General features: G+C 59.6%; 4 protein-coding genes across 4 annotated transcripts; all 4 read right to left on the bottom strand.

The window, feature by feature from the left end:
- Positions 1 to 78: 78 nt before the first annotated feature.
- Positions 79 to 2150, bottom strand: BDZ90DRAFT_276658 (hypothetical protein; the record flags this gene model as incomplete). Its single annotated transcript, XM_025508948.1, has 6 exons — positions 79 to 1096; positions 1174 to 1213; positions 1296 to 1372; positions 1450 to 1481; positions 1952 to 2031; positions 2138 to 2150. 6 exons carry the CDS (start codon positions 2148 to 2150, stop codon positions 79 to 81), a joined length of 1260 nt encoding a protein of 419 aa, XP_025364785.1.
- A 1869-nt stretch (positions 2151 to 4019) lies between these two features.
- BDZ90DRAFT_263465 (WD40 repeat-like protein) lies at positions 4020 to 5670 on the bottom strand (the record flags this gene model as incomplete). The annotated part of the gene is made up of 2 exons (XM_025508608.1): positions 5176 to 5670; positions 4020 to 5112 (listed from the first exon to the last, which is right to left on the bottom strand). Exons 1-2 carry the CDS (start codon positions 5205 to 5207, stop codon positions 4020 to 4022), a joined length of 1125 nt encoding a protein of 374 aa, XP_025364784.1. The 5' UTR covers positions 5208 to 5670.
- A 106-nt stretch (positions 5671 to 5776) lies between these two features.
- Positions 5777 to 9916, bottom strand: BDZ90DRAFT_229199 (hypothetical protein). Its single transcript, XM_025504961.1, has one exon. The coding sequence runs from the start codon at positions 9487 to 9489 to the stop codon at positions 6007 to 6009; it is 3483 nt and encodes a 1160-aa protein (XP_025364783.1). The 5' UTR covers positions 9490 to 9916; the 3' UTR covers positions 5777 to 6006.
- Positions 9917 to 10333: 417 nt separating this feature from the next.
- On the bottom strand, positions 10334 to 14111 carry BDZ90DRAFT_229198 (kinase-like protein). Its single transcript, XM_025504960.1, has one exon. It carries the CDS (start codon positions 13663 to 13665, stop codon positions 10345 to 10347), a length of 3321 nt encoding a protein of 1106 aa, XP_025364782.1. The 5' UTR covers positions 13666 to 14111; the 3' UTR covers positions 10334 to 10344.
- Between the last annotated feature and the right edge of the window lie 469 nt (positions 14112 to 14580).

Here is a 14580-nt window from a genome sequence, read left to right as displayed (position 1 = left end):
ATGATCGATTAAAGCATGATGAGACAATAGGTGGGATATCATGAAATAGACGGGGAGACGGAGACGGTAGCCACCGCTTTAAGTGGCAGATTGCGCATCGACACCGGCAGAGAAGAGGGTCGAGTACTGATTTTGGCTCTGCTGTTGAGGTTGGTGGTGAATGGGGAGCGAGCGCTGGTGCTGATGACCGTGCTGCATAGCGTAGCCATTTTGCTGAGCGTACGCCGATGGGAAGTAGCTTCCCTGCTGCTGCTGATGATGTTGGAGATGCTGTTGAGGGTGAGTTGGCGAAGGCGCCATGGGCGGAGGGCCTTGACCATGAGGCGTGCTCGCTCCGGACTGATGGGCAAAGACCTTGCTCTCCCCGCCATGGTAGTCTGCGTTCCAGCCGGGCAAGCTGTCGTGCGTACGGTAGTGTCGCCCGTAGGGGTCCTGCAGCTTGACGGGGGCAGCCTTGACCGAGCTGCTATCGATAGACATCGATCCAGGGCCGATGGGCAACATGAGGGCGGCCGCCTCCGCAGCGTCAACGTCAGAGGAAGTGCCGTGATGATGATGGTTGTGGAGGTGGTGATCGTGCGTGTAGCCTCCATGACTGTTGGCAGCAGAAGATGTGCTCGTCTCACTGCCGAGGCGCGAGTAGCTCCCGTCGGCTGTGCTTGACGTGTAGGCAGAACCGCTGTCGTGCGAAGGGTACCACGGTAGGACCGGCCCGCCATGGCTCTGCGCGTGAGAAGCGTCCATGAAGTGAGTTTGGTGGCTGTGCGAGGGGACAGAAGGGAATACTATGTCGCCAGAGGATGTCACGGAGCCACCGTTCGGGTGATGCATTCCCGTCGAGGCCCGCGTCTGCCTACCCGAGGCGCCGTTGCCCGTGACGGGCCCACTCTGCGACCCTACAACAATTGGCCCGGCAGCTCTGGTGGACAGAGACTTCTTGCCCTTTGGCACCGTGGCAATTTGGTGTTGACGCAGGCCATGCTTGATGAGCGTGGTCTTGCGACAGAAGGTCTTGCCACAGTCTTCTGCCAGGCACTTGTAGGGGCGACGTCCGCTATGGATGCGGCGATGTCTGGCCAGAGAGCTTGAGTCGGAACTGCGCACCAAAATTGGAGGAGACGGGCCAGTGTGAGTTCGGAGCTAGCTCTGGCATCACGATCGCGACATCCTCACAATGCCTTGGTGCAGACCTCGCACACGTGAGGTCGTTCGCCTGACGAAGCGAAAGGCCGAGATGGTCGAAAGTCAGCTCCACAGCCCGATGTAGATCACTGATCATCGCATACAGTACCCACCGGTGTGGATGCGGAGATGTACCGTCAAAGCGCTTCGTTGGATGAAGGTCTTCCCACATCCCATGTAGGGACAACCACTGTGGAGGCGGGAAGCGACATGATGAAATCATCAGCCGCATGTTCCGATTACAATGGCCGAAGGACTCGCACTCACAATGGCCTCTCTTGCGAATGAATGCGCGCATGCTATCAGTGGCAAAGGAGACAGTGAGGTGAGCTTCGATTCCCATGCAGCAGCGCGAGGAGTCAACGACCTCGGGCCTCGGTAACAGTCCCCTTCGACGCCTCCTTTGTCTGAGCATCTCAGTTTTCTTTGTCTTCAATCCCGCCCCGCAGGAATCGCCCGCTCCCAGCGAAAAGGCTCGGCTGCATGGACTTGACGGGAAGGGACGGGACGAGAATTCTTCTGGGCAGAAAGTAGCACGGAGCTGAAGATCGCATCTTGACTCACTCTAGCAAGATCGCTTCGCTGCAGCGGGCAATGAAGCAAAAGGAAGGTGGGTCTGGGTCAGCTTGCCTTGTTCGTTTCTGTCGATGCAATTACTGCCAAACAAACGCCGCCCGCCTGTCAAGTCGATCTCCCCCTTGTCCGTGCGCGATGTGCATGACATCGAAGACCGTGCGCAACCCTGCAGAGACTGTCAAGCCCTACTCACCCTGCTGAACGCCTTGGGGCAGCCTTTGTGTTGGCACTCGTGCGGCCTGCTCTCGGCCTTGACATCGTCATGAACCAGTTCTGATGGGAAAAAGAGAGAGCAAGGTTGAGGGCGAAGGTCAACGGTGAGCGAAAGGCAGAGCAGGAAGGGCGCGCAGCAGTGACGAGCTGGCATTGACATGCTCACCTAGTATGTCCATGTCGTAGCTTGATGATTGATGACACGAACGGGTGCAGGAAAGAGCGCTTGATGAGCAGGATGCTGGCTGCAAAAGCTCAAGATGAGGGCAAGGCCGTCTATATATTCAGATCTGGCTCGACGTCCTCGATTGTTCGCCGCCTCTGGCTGGGCGGGCGGCGGAGTCTACTGTTGGGCGAGGCGCCTTGCCCGTCGAAGCGAGAGGGATTCGTGGACGCGAACGAACAAGTCGAATCGAGGCGGAGGCGGCAACGCAGATAGACAATGACGAAGAAGGAGGGCGGAGGCGGGAGCTTTGTGGCGGACGCAGAAGAATGGTCAAAGAGATGAGGACAAGGATGGGGTCGAGCGCACGATTGACAATCTTGTAGCCAGAGCAGACGGACGGGTCAAGAGGCGAGCAAAGAGGCGCAACGGCATCTGCCCGCTCGAGGCGGTGGCTAGCAGGGCCGCTTTCCCTCCTCGCTCCGCCAATTACGCCGTGCTCGTCCTGACACGGGGCATCAGTTCACTTTCTCGCCAAGCTTGTGCGAGGGGGGCCAAAAGGAGGCGTTTGATTGTCTGACTGGCTGGTTTCCCAGCGGGCTATGAAGAGAGGAGAAGAGCCAGAGGCCTGGTCTGAGAGGCATTCGCTGCGAAAGAAAGGCGATTAGGAACCTGATCGATCCATCTTCTCTGCGCCCGTTCGCGCTTGGGCGGGCCTGCGGGCAGCTCGCCTCCATCTGCCTACGGGACTCACGCTACCGCTGCCTGCCGCTGCCGCGGCCAGCCCGTCTTCTTTGCTCCCGCCCATCCATCTGCAGGCCAGGTCGGGCCGCCCCCTTACGGTGGCAAGGGCCTCCTGTCTCCTGCGAAGAGGTGGGCGATGGATCGATAATGGATCGACGCCATCGGCTCCCCATCTCATGTGCACGGCTCTCGCGTCCGTGCGGTAAAGGACGGATTCGCGCACGGTCAAGCCCAGCGAGGAGTATCCTGAGCTCGTATAGCGTTCCAACGTGACCGTCTGAGCGCGCCGTACGCCTGCTCTTCAGCCGTGTACGGCTGGAAGGCGCTGGTGACGACTAGCTCACCAAGGATGCTGAGCCATCAATGGCTAGTCCGGACGTCGACACGCTGCTCTGCTGGTTTCTCTCGATCATCGATCTCATCTCAGCGATCGAGAGCTCCATTGATCCGCACCTCCGCCAATGTCCAGCCTATGTCAGCGCACCTTCACCACGAAAGTGGGGCGAAGACTCGGGAGGCCTGCATCGCATCGATCCCACCCCATCCCATCCAGCTCGTTGCGCCGACGGGCATGAGAAAGGGGAAAGAGAAACCACGATCAAGCCAGAGTGCGCCACCCCGCTTGTCGCAATGATGAGTGCTCGGCCGCCCGTGTGTCGAGACCCTCATCGCCGGAGTGAATAAAGAGCGAAAGGGGCGGGCAAGCCTCCCCGTTGCTCGGCACTCATCATCATTTAGATTTGGGGCTTTGGCGTCGGTCTTATCCCGATGCAAGGGTTCGTGCGCTGTCAATATTCAATGTTGCGAGATGAGGTGAATGTCGCAACAACCAGCTGAAGCTCGGTTGCCGCTCAGGCGTCATGGCAATGGCGCTCTTTGACCACGATGGCAGCGGCGAGAGAGCCCCAATTGACGGCCGATCGCAGGCTTGTGGGAACAATTTTGGGATGATGACAATGATGATGATTGAACGCAATGCTGGTGTTGTTGGCCATGCTGACCGGAACGACAAGGATGAGAAGGAAGTCGAAGTCGTGTTGCCACGCTCGCTGACTGCCCGCGCAGACGTTGCCCTGCCACGCGCTAAGATTGCCTTCCTCTTGCGCGCTTACTTTTCTCACTCCATTCTTGCACTGACCCCTCAGACCCAAAGCCCGTACTTCTTTCCTGGATAAGTCTGCCAAAGCCGGATCGTTCCATCCTCGCTCCCACTAGCCGCCAATTCTCCATCGGGCGAGTAGCTGACGATATGGGCTGGTCCGTGGTGTCCCTTGTGCAGCTCTCGTTCCTGCAAGGGTGTACCCAGTCCCGCTGCTGCACCGTTGCTGTCATCGCCATTCGTAGCAGAAGCTGTCCCCGCAGGGAAGTCGTAGATTCTAACCCATCCGTCCGCCGTCGACCCAGCAACGAATCGATCCGCTTGCGTCGGGTGCAATGAGGCAGAGGAGACGGCTTGCTGGAGCGTGACGTCTCGCTGCCACCCTTCAGGGTCCATGGCATCGAGGAAAGTAATGGACTTGCCCGAGCAGATGGTGAGCATCTCGCCGCTAGCGCTGCCGTGTGCAGATGACCCCGCAGCGAGTGCAGGCACATAGCTGCGCTCCATCGAAGTGATCGGACCACCGTCACCGAAGCCGCTTCGCTCTCGTACCGCCGACCGCGGTGCACGCGAGTCCCACCAGCGCACCACCTTGTCTTCGCCCATGCTGACAATGAGGTCCTGCGATGACGCGGCGGGTCCTGCGCGAGGCCAGACGATGCTCTTGATGACTCCGTCGTGCGCCTTTGATGAGCCCTCGCCCCGACCAGTCCCAAATTCCACCGGCTCGGCCTCTGGCCTGTTCAAGTCAAAGAGCCTCAGCCTCTTCTCGTGCCCTCCAGTCAAACACCTGCCACCCTCCCTATCAACGCCTACGGCCCGCACGATGTGGTCGTGAGGGAAAGTATGCAAGCACTCCCCACTGAAAGTGTCCCACACCTTGGCAGAGAAGTCGGCACTCCCCGTGACAGCTCTACTGCATCCTCCCTCCCCGCCGGAGAGCTTGGCAGACCAGACTGCGCCCTTGTGTCCGAGGAAGGTGCCTACCCAGTCCCCTAGCCAGTCGCGTAGCATGGGGTTGCCGTCTTTGCAGGATGAGAGGAGGAGGTATGTCCCGTCTGGTTCGAGCAGGTCGGAGAACTCTAGGTGGACTACGGGCCGCGTGTGGCCGGAGCAAGTTAAGGGCACTGAGCGGCTTGGGGTAGGCGTGGTAGCGGCTGCGTTTGATCCCGGGGCCGGTGGAAGGAGGGAGGATGACGAGGCGGGAGTGTTGTTGTTGGATGACGACATGGTGTTGAACGGAGCGATGTGATGCGAGCCGATGCTGAGGCGCTTGGAATGTGTTTGATGCTTATGAGATGCTGTGTGAGAGGTGCGCTACGATGATGAGCGATCAAGATCTATGGGAGGAGACGGAACGTGGGTGGATGGCGCAGAAGTGTCGTCCTTTGAAGCAGGGATTCGCGATGTCGAGAGCTAGCGAGAAAGATGACGATGATACAGAGTGATGTGAAAGCAATTTGACTCGGCCTATCGTGCGGCTGGCCGTGATCGAGTCGCGCGAGGTAGGGCGCGGCGCGTTGCTTTCTCGTAGAGATTGATGCGCCTTTGACGGTCGGCGAGAGGCGATGAACAAGGCGTGGGGCGGAGTCGACTACTTGCTCTTCGACTTGCGAGGTGATCAGGAGGCCAAATGGACGAAAAGAAAGGTACAAGAATAGGGAGGGAGGCTCCGGTAGGATGGCAAGAAGGAAGATCGCGATGATCATCGACCAACCAACCGCTGTCTGTCGGCGCTCGTTCTCTCTCCGCGTCTCTCTCGTTTGTCGCGTGGTCTGCAATCGCGTGTGCCTTGCATCAGGGTTCAGAGCAGCCAATCCGCAACTCCCTCACAGACGCAGCGCCGGTAGCATTCGACTTTTCATGAATAGATGAACAAGAAAGGAGAAGAAACAGAGACGTGCCAATGCGTTTCGTTGACGAGAATCCGAGGAGTGTATGTCGTTTGATGGATGGGTGGAGCTGTATGTGAGAAGAGAGAGAGGGAGTAGATCGTCCGTACATGTTCGTTGCCAGTCATCCTTCCACCTTACTTGCTGCCCCCGAACCATCCCTTCTTCTTCTTGGGCTGCTGCTGCTGCTGCTGGTCTCCGCCATTCGAAGCACCGCCATTCTGCTGCTGCTGCTGTTGCGCCCTCTGGAAGATCTGCGCCGCAGTGGCATCGTCAGAGTCAAAGCTGAAGGGCATCCCTCCAGGGCCAGAGTTGGGAGACATCATTCCGGGACCGTTGGGTCTTCCTGGACCGCCAGGCATGCCAGGCTGCATCGGTGGGCTCATCATAGGGGACGAGTACATGTTTGGAGCATTGGACTGCGGAGGACGCGGACCAGTCATGCCGGCCCCTGGCTGCTGCTGACCCGGGGGAGGAGAAGGTCGCCATTGGCCATTGTGCGGCTGCTGATGTCCGTATGAAGGGTAGCTCTGCGGCGGCGCCGAATGCTGCTGTCCCGTCGGCGAGCCACCGCTCAGAAAGCTCGTGTTGATCGGCGGAGGGCGGCCAGGCGATGAAGGAGAGCCTCCTGGGCCGCTCGGGGCTGAGTAGGTCGGATAGGCGGATGCGGCCGAGTGGGCTGGAGAGGGGCCAACCCCATTGTATCCTCCAGCACCAGGAGGCGGGGGCATCGAGCCTGAGCGGTGTGGGCCGGCGTAGGGATTCAAGCCGTTCTGGGGAGGTCGCGGCTGCGGCGGGAATTGTTGAGGTGGCGGGCGGGCGCCCGAGACACCGTTGCTGTAGCCACTGGGCGCTCCGCTTGATGGGCCGGTCATGCTCCGCTGCTGCTGCTGTTGGGGCGGCGGCCTTTGCTGTGGATTCGTAGAGCGATACTCGGCCTGTTGAGCCGCCGCCACATTGGCCAGGTATCGCTCCTCGCGCATGGCAGACTGCGTGTCTCTCATCGTGAGCGGCGAGGGGAACATGGTGCCTGATCCGCCGGTCGAGGGGCTCATGGCTGACACCTCTACTCGCGACGGGAAGGGAGCGTTGGTCGGCTGAGTGCGCGAAGCAACCGGCATAGAGGCATAGTCTGAGCCTCCTGGAGTCTGGCCATGCTGCCCGGCTTTGTTGCCTCCCGCACCACCAGCGCCGGCTCCACCAGCTCCACCAGCTCCAACGCCAGGCAGCGGCCCGACCGGACGCCCTCCCAGCCCAGTGAGACGCTGATTAGCCCTCTTGTCTCCATGCTCCGCAGCGCGCTTGTACCACTCCTTGGCCTCCTTCAAATCCTTCACCGTCCCGATTCCCATCTCAGTGAAGTAGCCGACAGCATACTCGGCCTTTGCCAAGTTCTGCTCGGCAGCCTTCTTCGCCCAGAGGTACGCCTCTGTATCACTTTGCGGCAAGATGGATGGCGCCCCGACGAGATACCAGGCAGTGAGCGCGAAGCAGGCCTCCTTGTGGTTCTGTTGAGCAGCGATGTTGTACATATGGATGCTCAAGCCTGCATCTTGAGGACAGCCCATGCGGCCGTACTCGTAATTGACGCCAAGCTTGTACGCAGAGGGGGCGTAGCCCATCTCGCCTGCCTGGGCGAGGAGCTCGCAAGAGTACTCGGGATCGACAAAGAGGACATTGTCGATGCCGCGCTCGTGAAGGAGGGCGAGCTCATGGAGGGCGTGAGGGAACTCAGGCGTCGCAGCATCGGCGGAGCGCTTGAGCCACTTGACGCCTTCCTTGGCTGAGCGCTTCAGGCCGAGCTCGCCGTTGAGTTCCGCAGTCGCCAGTCGGTACATGGCGCCGGGGTGATTCTGCGAGGCAGCCTTGCGGTAGAATTGCAGAGCTTTACCCTGGTCGCGACGGCATCCCCATCCCTTTTCGTAGCAGGTGCCCGCACGGTACGCTGCATCGGGATGACCATGCTTGGCAGCGAGAACGAAGAGAGGGTAGGCTCGATCGAAGTCCTGCTTCGCCTTGGGCGTACCGATGCCATTGGCGTAGCAGTCTGCCAGGAAGTATTGGGCGTCGGCGTGACCTCGCTCGGCGATCTTCTTGAGTAGGCCAATGGCCTCCTTGATGACGTCTTCCTTGGAGCCAGAGGCAATGCCGACTGCACCTGACGGACTCTCCGGCATCGACTTGCTCGCATCGATCATGAAGACAGCGAATTCATAGATGAGATCTGGATCGTTGGTCTTCTTCGCATTCTGGCGGTAGAGCTCGAGCGTCTTGTTGTGCGAGAGGAGTGCTGCCTGCTCTCCAGGCTTGAGATGACTGTGGTCGAGCAATGGCCCAGTGGTGACAGAGGGCGCGATACTGGCAGGTCGTCCATTGCCGGAGCCAAAGTTGAAGGATCCCGAGTGCTGAATAGCGGCATTTCCTGTGCCGCCTGCTAACGTACTGCGATTCTGAGCACCAGGAGCGCTGAGCCCTGAGTCATCTCGATGGAAGCCACCGGACTGGCTCGACCCAATGGCAGAGGTCGGCTCGCTGTTGTTCAGGGCAAAGAAGGACGAAGGTCGAGTGCCGCTGCCGCTGGCTGCGCCGCCGAAGAAACCCGAGCCAGAGTCGTCAGCAGAAGGCACATTCTGTTGCTGGTCGATGGCGCTCTGCCTGGCACTTGCGGGCGGTCCTTGCAATCCGAAGAAGCTACTGGGTCTTTCCCTCTCCTGCATGTTCTGTCGAGGAACGACGGACGGCGCCAACTCTTCTGTCTCGCTCGATGGAAAAGCAGTGGCAGATGCCTTGCTGCTCGTGTCGTCGCCTGCTCCGCCAGGAGAGAGAATGGGCTGCTGGGCCTGGACGCTCCTGAGTTGCGGCATATCATTGTGGCGCCCCTCGCCGTCGCGGTCTCGGTCTCGACCGCCATTGAGGTCAAGCGAGCCGATGCCGCGCTCCAGACCAGAGTCATTCGAGGCCGTCGACTGGGACGAAGGAACGAGGTTGCTCGGTCGCGAGAAGTTGCCAATGGGCGACTTGGAGAGGGAGCGAGCACTGCTTGAGCTGGGAATGATCGAAGGCTGCGAGACCTCGCGGGAGGAGACTTGAGACTGGTCTGCAGCTGGCGTGGGCGATTCTACGGGGTCGATGACGACCGGAGGGCGAGGCAGAGGCGCTGGTTGAGCAGATGGAGCGATGGGAGCGTCGTCACCGTCGCCGCCGCTGTTGGCTTTGGGTTGGTCTTGAGCGGCTTCATCGCTCTCCTGCTTGTCGACGGCTGCCTCGAGTGCTGCTACGTCCTGGCTAGTCTCGAGATGCGAGGGAGGCTGAGGTGCTGGCATTGACGGAGCAGGTGGGGCTGCTGCTGGTGCTGCTGCTGGTGCTGCGTCAGTCTGCTTTTGCTGCGCCTGCTGGTACGAGAGGAAGGAGCCCAACGCAGGCTCATTGCCGCCATCCAGTCCCTTGAACTCGGAGAAGTCGAATGAAAAGGGCGTGGTAGCAGAGGGCGACTCTGATCTTGCTTCAGCCTTTTCGGGCGCCGCCGCCGATGTTGAGCGGGAGATCGTCCCTTCATTGGCGAAGCGATTGTGGTAACTATGCGCCGGGGAGGCGTGTGAGGGCGAAGCAGTTGATGTCATCGTTGCAAGCGGACCGTGTTGTGGTAGTTATTCTCGTCGTAGTCGTATTCCTATTGTTGCCGAGTGTTCCGATTGTCTGACCAGCAGCTCTCAGGTCGATGATGAGGTGAGACCTTTTGTTGATGTTCGTGGAGTCTTAGTGGCGGCGCTGTGAAGGTCAAGTGGGAAAGATGATGGTGCGATGATGCAGGGGAAGGAGGAAGGTGGGCTGCGAAGGGAGCGACGAAGCGGGGACAAGAGCGATGCGATGATGATGTGGTCGTCCAATGCAAAGAAGAGGTATCTTGGAGAGGCGAAGAGGGGTGCGACGTCTTCGCAAAATCTCCTTGCTTCTTTCTTTGGATTGGTCGTAAGATGGCCAGATGAGGAAGGAAGTTGTGCAAAAGGAGACGGCGGCCAATTTGGTGTGTGGTGTTGGGTGAGCCTGAGCCCGTGGTCGCCGATTCAGGGTCTCTCCTCAAACACCTGTGTCGACAGAGAGAGACAGGCAGAGGTTCAGCTTAGGCGGCCACCGAGGCAGGGCGGCCACGGATGAGCGACGTCTGAGTGAGCAAGGCACACGGAGAGCGAGCGAGAGAGCGAGTGGACGGCCAGGGCCAAACGAAACCGAGAGCTGAGACGCGCGGGGCGGCAGAGGGAGCAGAGAGAGGAGGCGAGGGAGAAGGGCTCGAATCAAAGTGAGGCAGTGCGCCTTCCTCGTGGCCTCGCTCGCTGCCTCCATTCTCAGACGATTTCAACAGGGCCGAAGACGGATGGTCATGGTACAACAAGGTAGTCGAGACATTGCAAACGGTCGCATGACCAAAATATACACGCGCGCGATAGCTAGTGCCAGATGGCCACGCCTCCGCTTCTTCAATCGTGCTTGGCCAGCAGACTAACGTCTCCACCCCTCACCTCAGCCCTCTCCCGCAGCCACGCCTGTCCCTCTTCGCTCCTGGGATCAGGCGGCAAGCCCAGCTGACATCCTTCACCCTTCTGAATGGCCTCACCATGCGCCGATACCTCTCCATGGGCGTGGAAGGACCCATGAGTGAGCCAAGGATCGTCAAAGCACTCCCAAGCTTGAGCGCGCTTTGTTGCGTCTCGCCTCAGCAGCCGTGAGATCAGGTGCTTGGCGTAGGGCGTAATCAAGCGATTGCTCGCAGGACAGAGAGATGGGGCAGGTGAATCTGCAGGCTCATCATTGACCTCGAGAGGCCAGCGCAGATCGCCCTTTGCGATCCGCAGCAGGTGAGCCTTGCGCTCCTTTGGCCCTCGTTCCCTCCTTGCGCCCTCGCGATTCTCCTGAGACGCTCCTCCTCCTCCTTCTGCCTGGTCGAGGAAGGGCAGCATCCCGCAGACGAGTGCGTATAGGACAACTCCCATTGCCCATACATCCGTCTTGCGCCCGTCGTACTTCTTGCCAATGATGAGCTCCGGAGAGGCATACTCCTCTGACCCGCAGCGCGTCTCTAGCATCGGCTTGGAGGCGTCGATGAACCTGCTCAGGCCGAAGTCGGTAAGCTTGAGTAAAGGAATTCCGCCGAGTCTCGACGGTCGCAGAGAGTCCAGATCGGCAAAGACGTCTCGCGTAAGGATGATGTTCTCGAGCTTGATGTCTCGATGCACCAAATTGATGCTGTGCATCCACCCAACCGCATTCGCCAGCTCGGCGAAGAGTCGCCTCACGAACCATTCGCGCTTGGCCATCTCGACCTTATGCGACCAGAGGACATCGAAAAGTTCGCCTCCCGCCACGCGCTCGAGAACAAGGACGTGATGACGCGGAGTTGAGAAGCTCTTGATGAAGTGAATGAGCGAAGGGTGGTGGATGTGCCGCAGAACTTCAACCTCTCGTACCCAGCTGACCTTCATGCGTTCATTTTGCTCAAAGGGCTCGCGAGCCATCATCTTGAGGGCGTACATGGGCGCGCCTTCTGGCTCAGCATCGCTCGCAGTGATGTTTGCGGGTGGAGCGAGCGTCGTTGTGATGCCGCGAGTCTTGGGTGTCGATGATGATGAAGACGAGGTGCTCAAAGGTGGCGCCGGACTTGAGCTCTTCGACCGGAATGCCTTGCTCCACGATTGCAGACTCGACTTCTTTTTCATCGGCGCCTCTCTGCTCTCACCACCACTGCCCTCCCTTTCGGTATCGCTAGCAGCGGGTGACAATCTGATCGGCGTCGGGACGATAGGAGCAGCGAGCACCACCCTGCTGAAAGCGCCGACGCCGAGCGTCTTCTGCACGCGGTATGTCCCTACTCTCCCTACCGCCTCGTCCTCTGACTCTTCGTCGGCCGCAGCCGCATCTTGTGCTGCCCTTGCAAGTACCCGTGGACTTGAAAGCGGCCCATCAGCGCCCAAATACTGTTGTTGTTGCTGCTGCTGCTGCTTGGCACGCGACGCTTCCGCTGCAGAGACATCGATGGACAACGACTCCGCATGGGTAGACAGAGGGTGTGACGGCAGGCCCTCGAGTCGTAGAGCTGACGGGGTGCTCTTTGGCATTGCCGGTGAAGGCGAGTCTGTCTGCTGGTTGTCGAAAGGGGGTATCAAGCTGCTCCCCGTCGCATTCTCACTCGGCCCGTGGACATGCCTGGTCTTGGCAGCTTTTCCCGTCGAGTCAAAAGCGGGTGGAGGTCCCTTGCCGATGCTAGAGAAGCCCTCAGTGTATGCAGAGCTGAGCTGCGGTGTTCTGACGGAGTCGCTCGAGTCAGCCTGGAAGCTGGATGACGGAGCTAGTGAGGCATTGGATGCACTTGACGTAATTGTGCTGTCGCCTGTACCTTTCCTCATAGGCGTCCTGAAGTTACCATCGAGACCACTGATCGAGCCTCCTTCTTGCGAGGGCAACGTGGGGTAACGACTGGGACGCTGGAAGCGAGGCAGCGCTGCGGGACCCGTAGCCGGCGATTGATCGGCTGAGGAAGCTAGGCTAGAGGACACAGAAGGCAACGTTGGGAAGCCCGTCTTGAAGCCTGCAGGCGACGCAGCAGGCGATAAGGTGTTGTTCCACGATTGACTGGCGTCGCTTTGGCCGCTGGCCGTTCGAGCGTGGCGGCTCATCTCGCTAGTGCTCGATCTCGGACTGCGCAGAGATGGAGCGCGAGCAGGAGGTGGGATTGGGGAGGACTGACCGCCCGAGCCAAAGAAGCTCTTCGTCTTGCTGGATGAAGCAGCGCTCGATTGAAAGCCATCGCCAAGCGCGCCATCGCGATTCGATGGCGATGGGCTCGGAGGTGCAGGCTGTGATGTGTAAGCCGTCGAGGCGGCTGAGAAGGTGGAGTTGGTTGCTGTGCTGGGAGCGCTAAGAAAAGGCGAGGACGACGGCTGGCCATTTGCATGCCGATCGTACGTATTTCCAGGCGACGAGAAGAGGACCTGGCTCGAAGGAGCAGAATGCTGCTGTTCATCGAGACCAACGAACATGGAGTCGCCTGACTCAAGGGCATCCTGCTGGACGGCAGGGCTTGGTAATGGCAATATGGGTTTGCCTTCAAACTCGTCCCAGTTGCGGCGAGATCGAATGGAGCTAGCGGAATGGAGTTGGTGATCAGGCTGGAAATCTGTCGGCGTTGGAAGGCGAATCAACGTGGGGGCCAATCTGTTGCCGGCCGCGTCGGTGCTTATGCCGGCGGAGGGACCACCACTAGCTGGAGAACGAAAGCGACGGGATGATGTAGCTTCGTCCTCGACACCCCCATGTCCTGCATCGCTGCTTTGGCTATCGCCCGACCAGACGCTAGCATTGGTGCCGGTGGAACTCTTATGGCTCAGCCGCTGGCTGCGGTAGCCTTGCTCTGGCGCCAGAAGTGACGGAGGCAGGCTCGTGAGTGACTTGGCCGACGAAGCGCTCGCTGTTCTGTTGTGGCCTTGCTGCGAGACGACGGATGCCGGGCTGAGGACGGGGCTCGACGAGGCAGCAGCAAAGAATGAGGCTGTGCGAGACCCTGGCGCTGCTGCGAGGCTGCCGTTTGATCCCGAGCGAGGATAGGCGGATGAGGATGAGGATGCAGAAACACCGGTGCCCTCGTCAAGCCCCAATACCGAGATTGATGGTTCGCGATCGCCCGCATGGGGTGCCGTCTCCAGCTTTGGTAAGAGATTAGGCACAAGGTGCGGAGGTTGGGTTGAAGATGAGGACGAGGATGAAGACGGCCCTGCGCCGCTCACATTGGCTAGATGCTGAGGCATTGCGTGATGCGCGAGATCTTGAGGCAGTGATGTGTAGTTGCTCGGTGCCGCCGAGACTACCATGCTGCGCCCGTGCTCGATCAGCTCAAACTCGGACGCGACAACGAGCCTGGGGAGCAGACTGCTGAGATAGCGCTTGGTGCAAGAGCGCACAGGCTGAGATCTTTGCGATAGTGGGCGAGGGTGAGGGCGATGGTGGTGAAGAGGGTCGGCAGGTTGACGCTGAAAGAGGCTCCGTGCAATTCAAAATGGCTCTCTAGTGATGATGGCTTCTCTCGCAATCAATCTGCAGCAGCGGCTCTCCCCTCTGGGTATATCTCTAGAGGAGGAAGAGAGGAAAGATGGCAGCTGCAGGCAGAGACGCTTTGAAGGGCGTTGGAGGGACGAAGAAAGGACGAAGGAGGTACAGAAGGTGGAAACGGAGAAAAGGTTGAAGAGCAGGATCGGGAAATGGGCTGGGGTGTCCAAAAGAGACCCGGGAGCCACGGTCTGAGCCTAAGCCTGAGCCACTCTTGGTTGGACGGACGTCCCGCGTTGCGTCCGTCCGCCCTGTCGCGACGAGCCGCTCCAATGTCTGTCTGACCACGGACTTGCAAGCAAGCCTCCTTCGTCGTCCTGTGCAGCGCCCGAGGAATCCTGCAGCCAGCCACGCACGTCCATCGACTCACTTCCATCATGTCCATCGTGTTCAGATTCGGTCCGTGGCTTGAAGGGCGGTACACTGATCGAAGCATTTTATTCATCCAAGCATACTCTGCGTACTTGACGTTCTGCTCTCCTTTCAGCCCTTTACACCCAGCTCGCCGGTCTTGCCCAATGCCCACCGCCGTGTGCGGCCTTGGCTCTTGCTGGAGTTGGCAAACGTACGGGAGATCATCTGGTGCAGCCCCACCTTGCAGCAAAGAAAGAACACCG

This window comes from Jaminaea rosea, assembly GCF_003144245.1.
Source record: "Jaminaea rosea strain MCA 5214 unplaced genomic scaffold BDZ90scaffold_1, whole genome shotgun sequence".
Taxonomy (NCBI): Eukaryota; Fungi; Basidiomycota; class Exobasidiomycetes; order Microstromatales; genus Jaminaea; species Jaminaea rosea.
Note: the sequence above shows the minus strand (reverse complement) of the source record. Positions and strands in the feature narration are given on the sequence as shown.

Excerpts from the sequence above, each read along its gene's own strand:
- BDZ90DRAFT_229198 (XM_025504960.1), bottom strand. The coding sequence starts at position 13,665 with ATGCCTCAGCATCTAGCCAATGTGAGCGGCGCAGGGCCGTCTTCATCC.
- BDZ90DRAFT_229199 (XM_025504961.1), bottom strand. The coding sequence starts at position 9,489 with ATGACATCAACTGCTTCGCCCTCACACGCCTCCCCGGCGCATAGTTAC.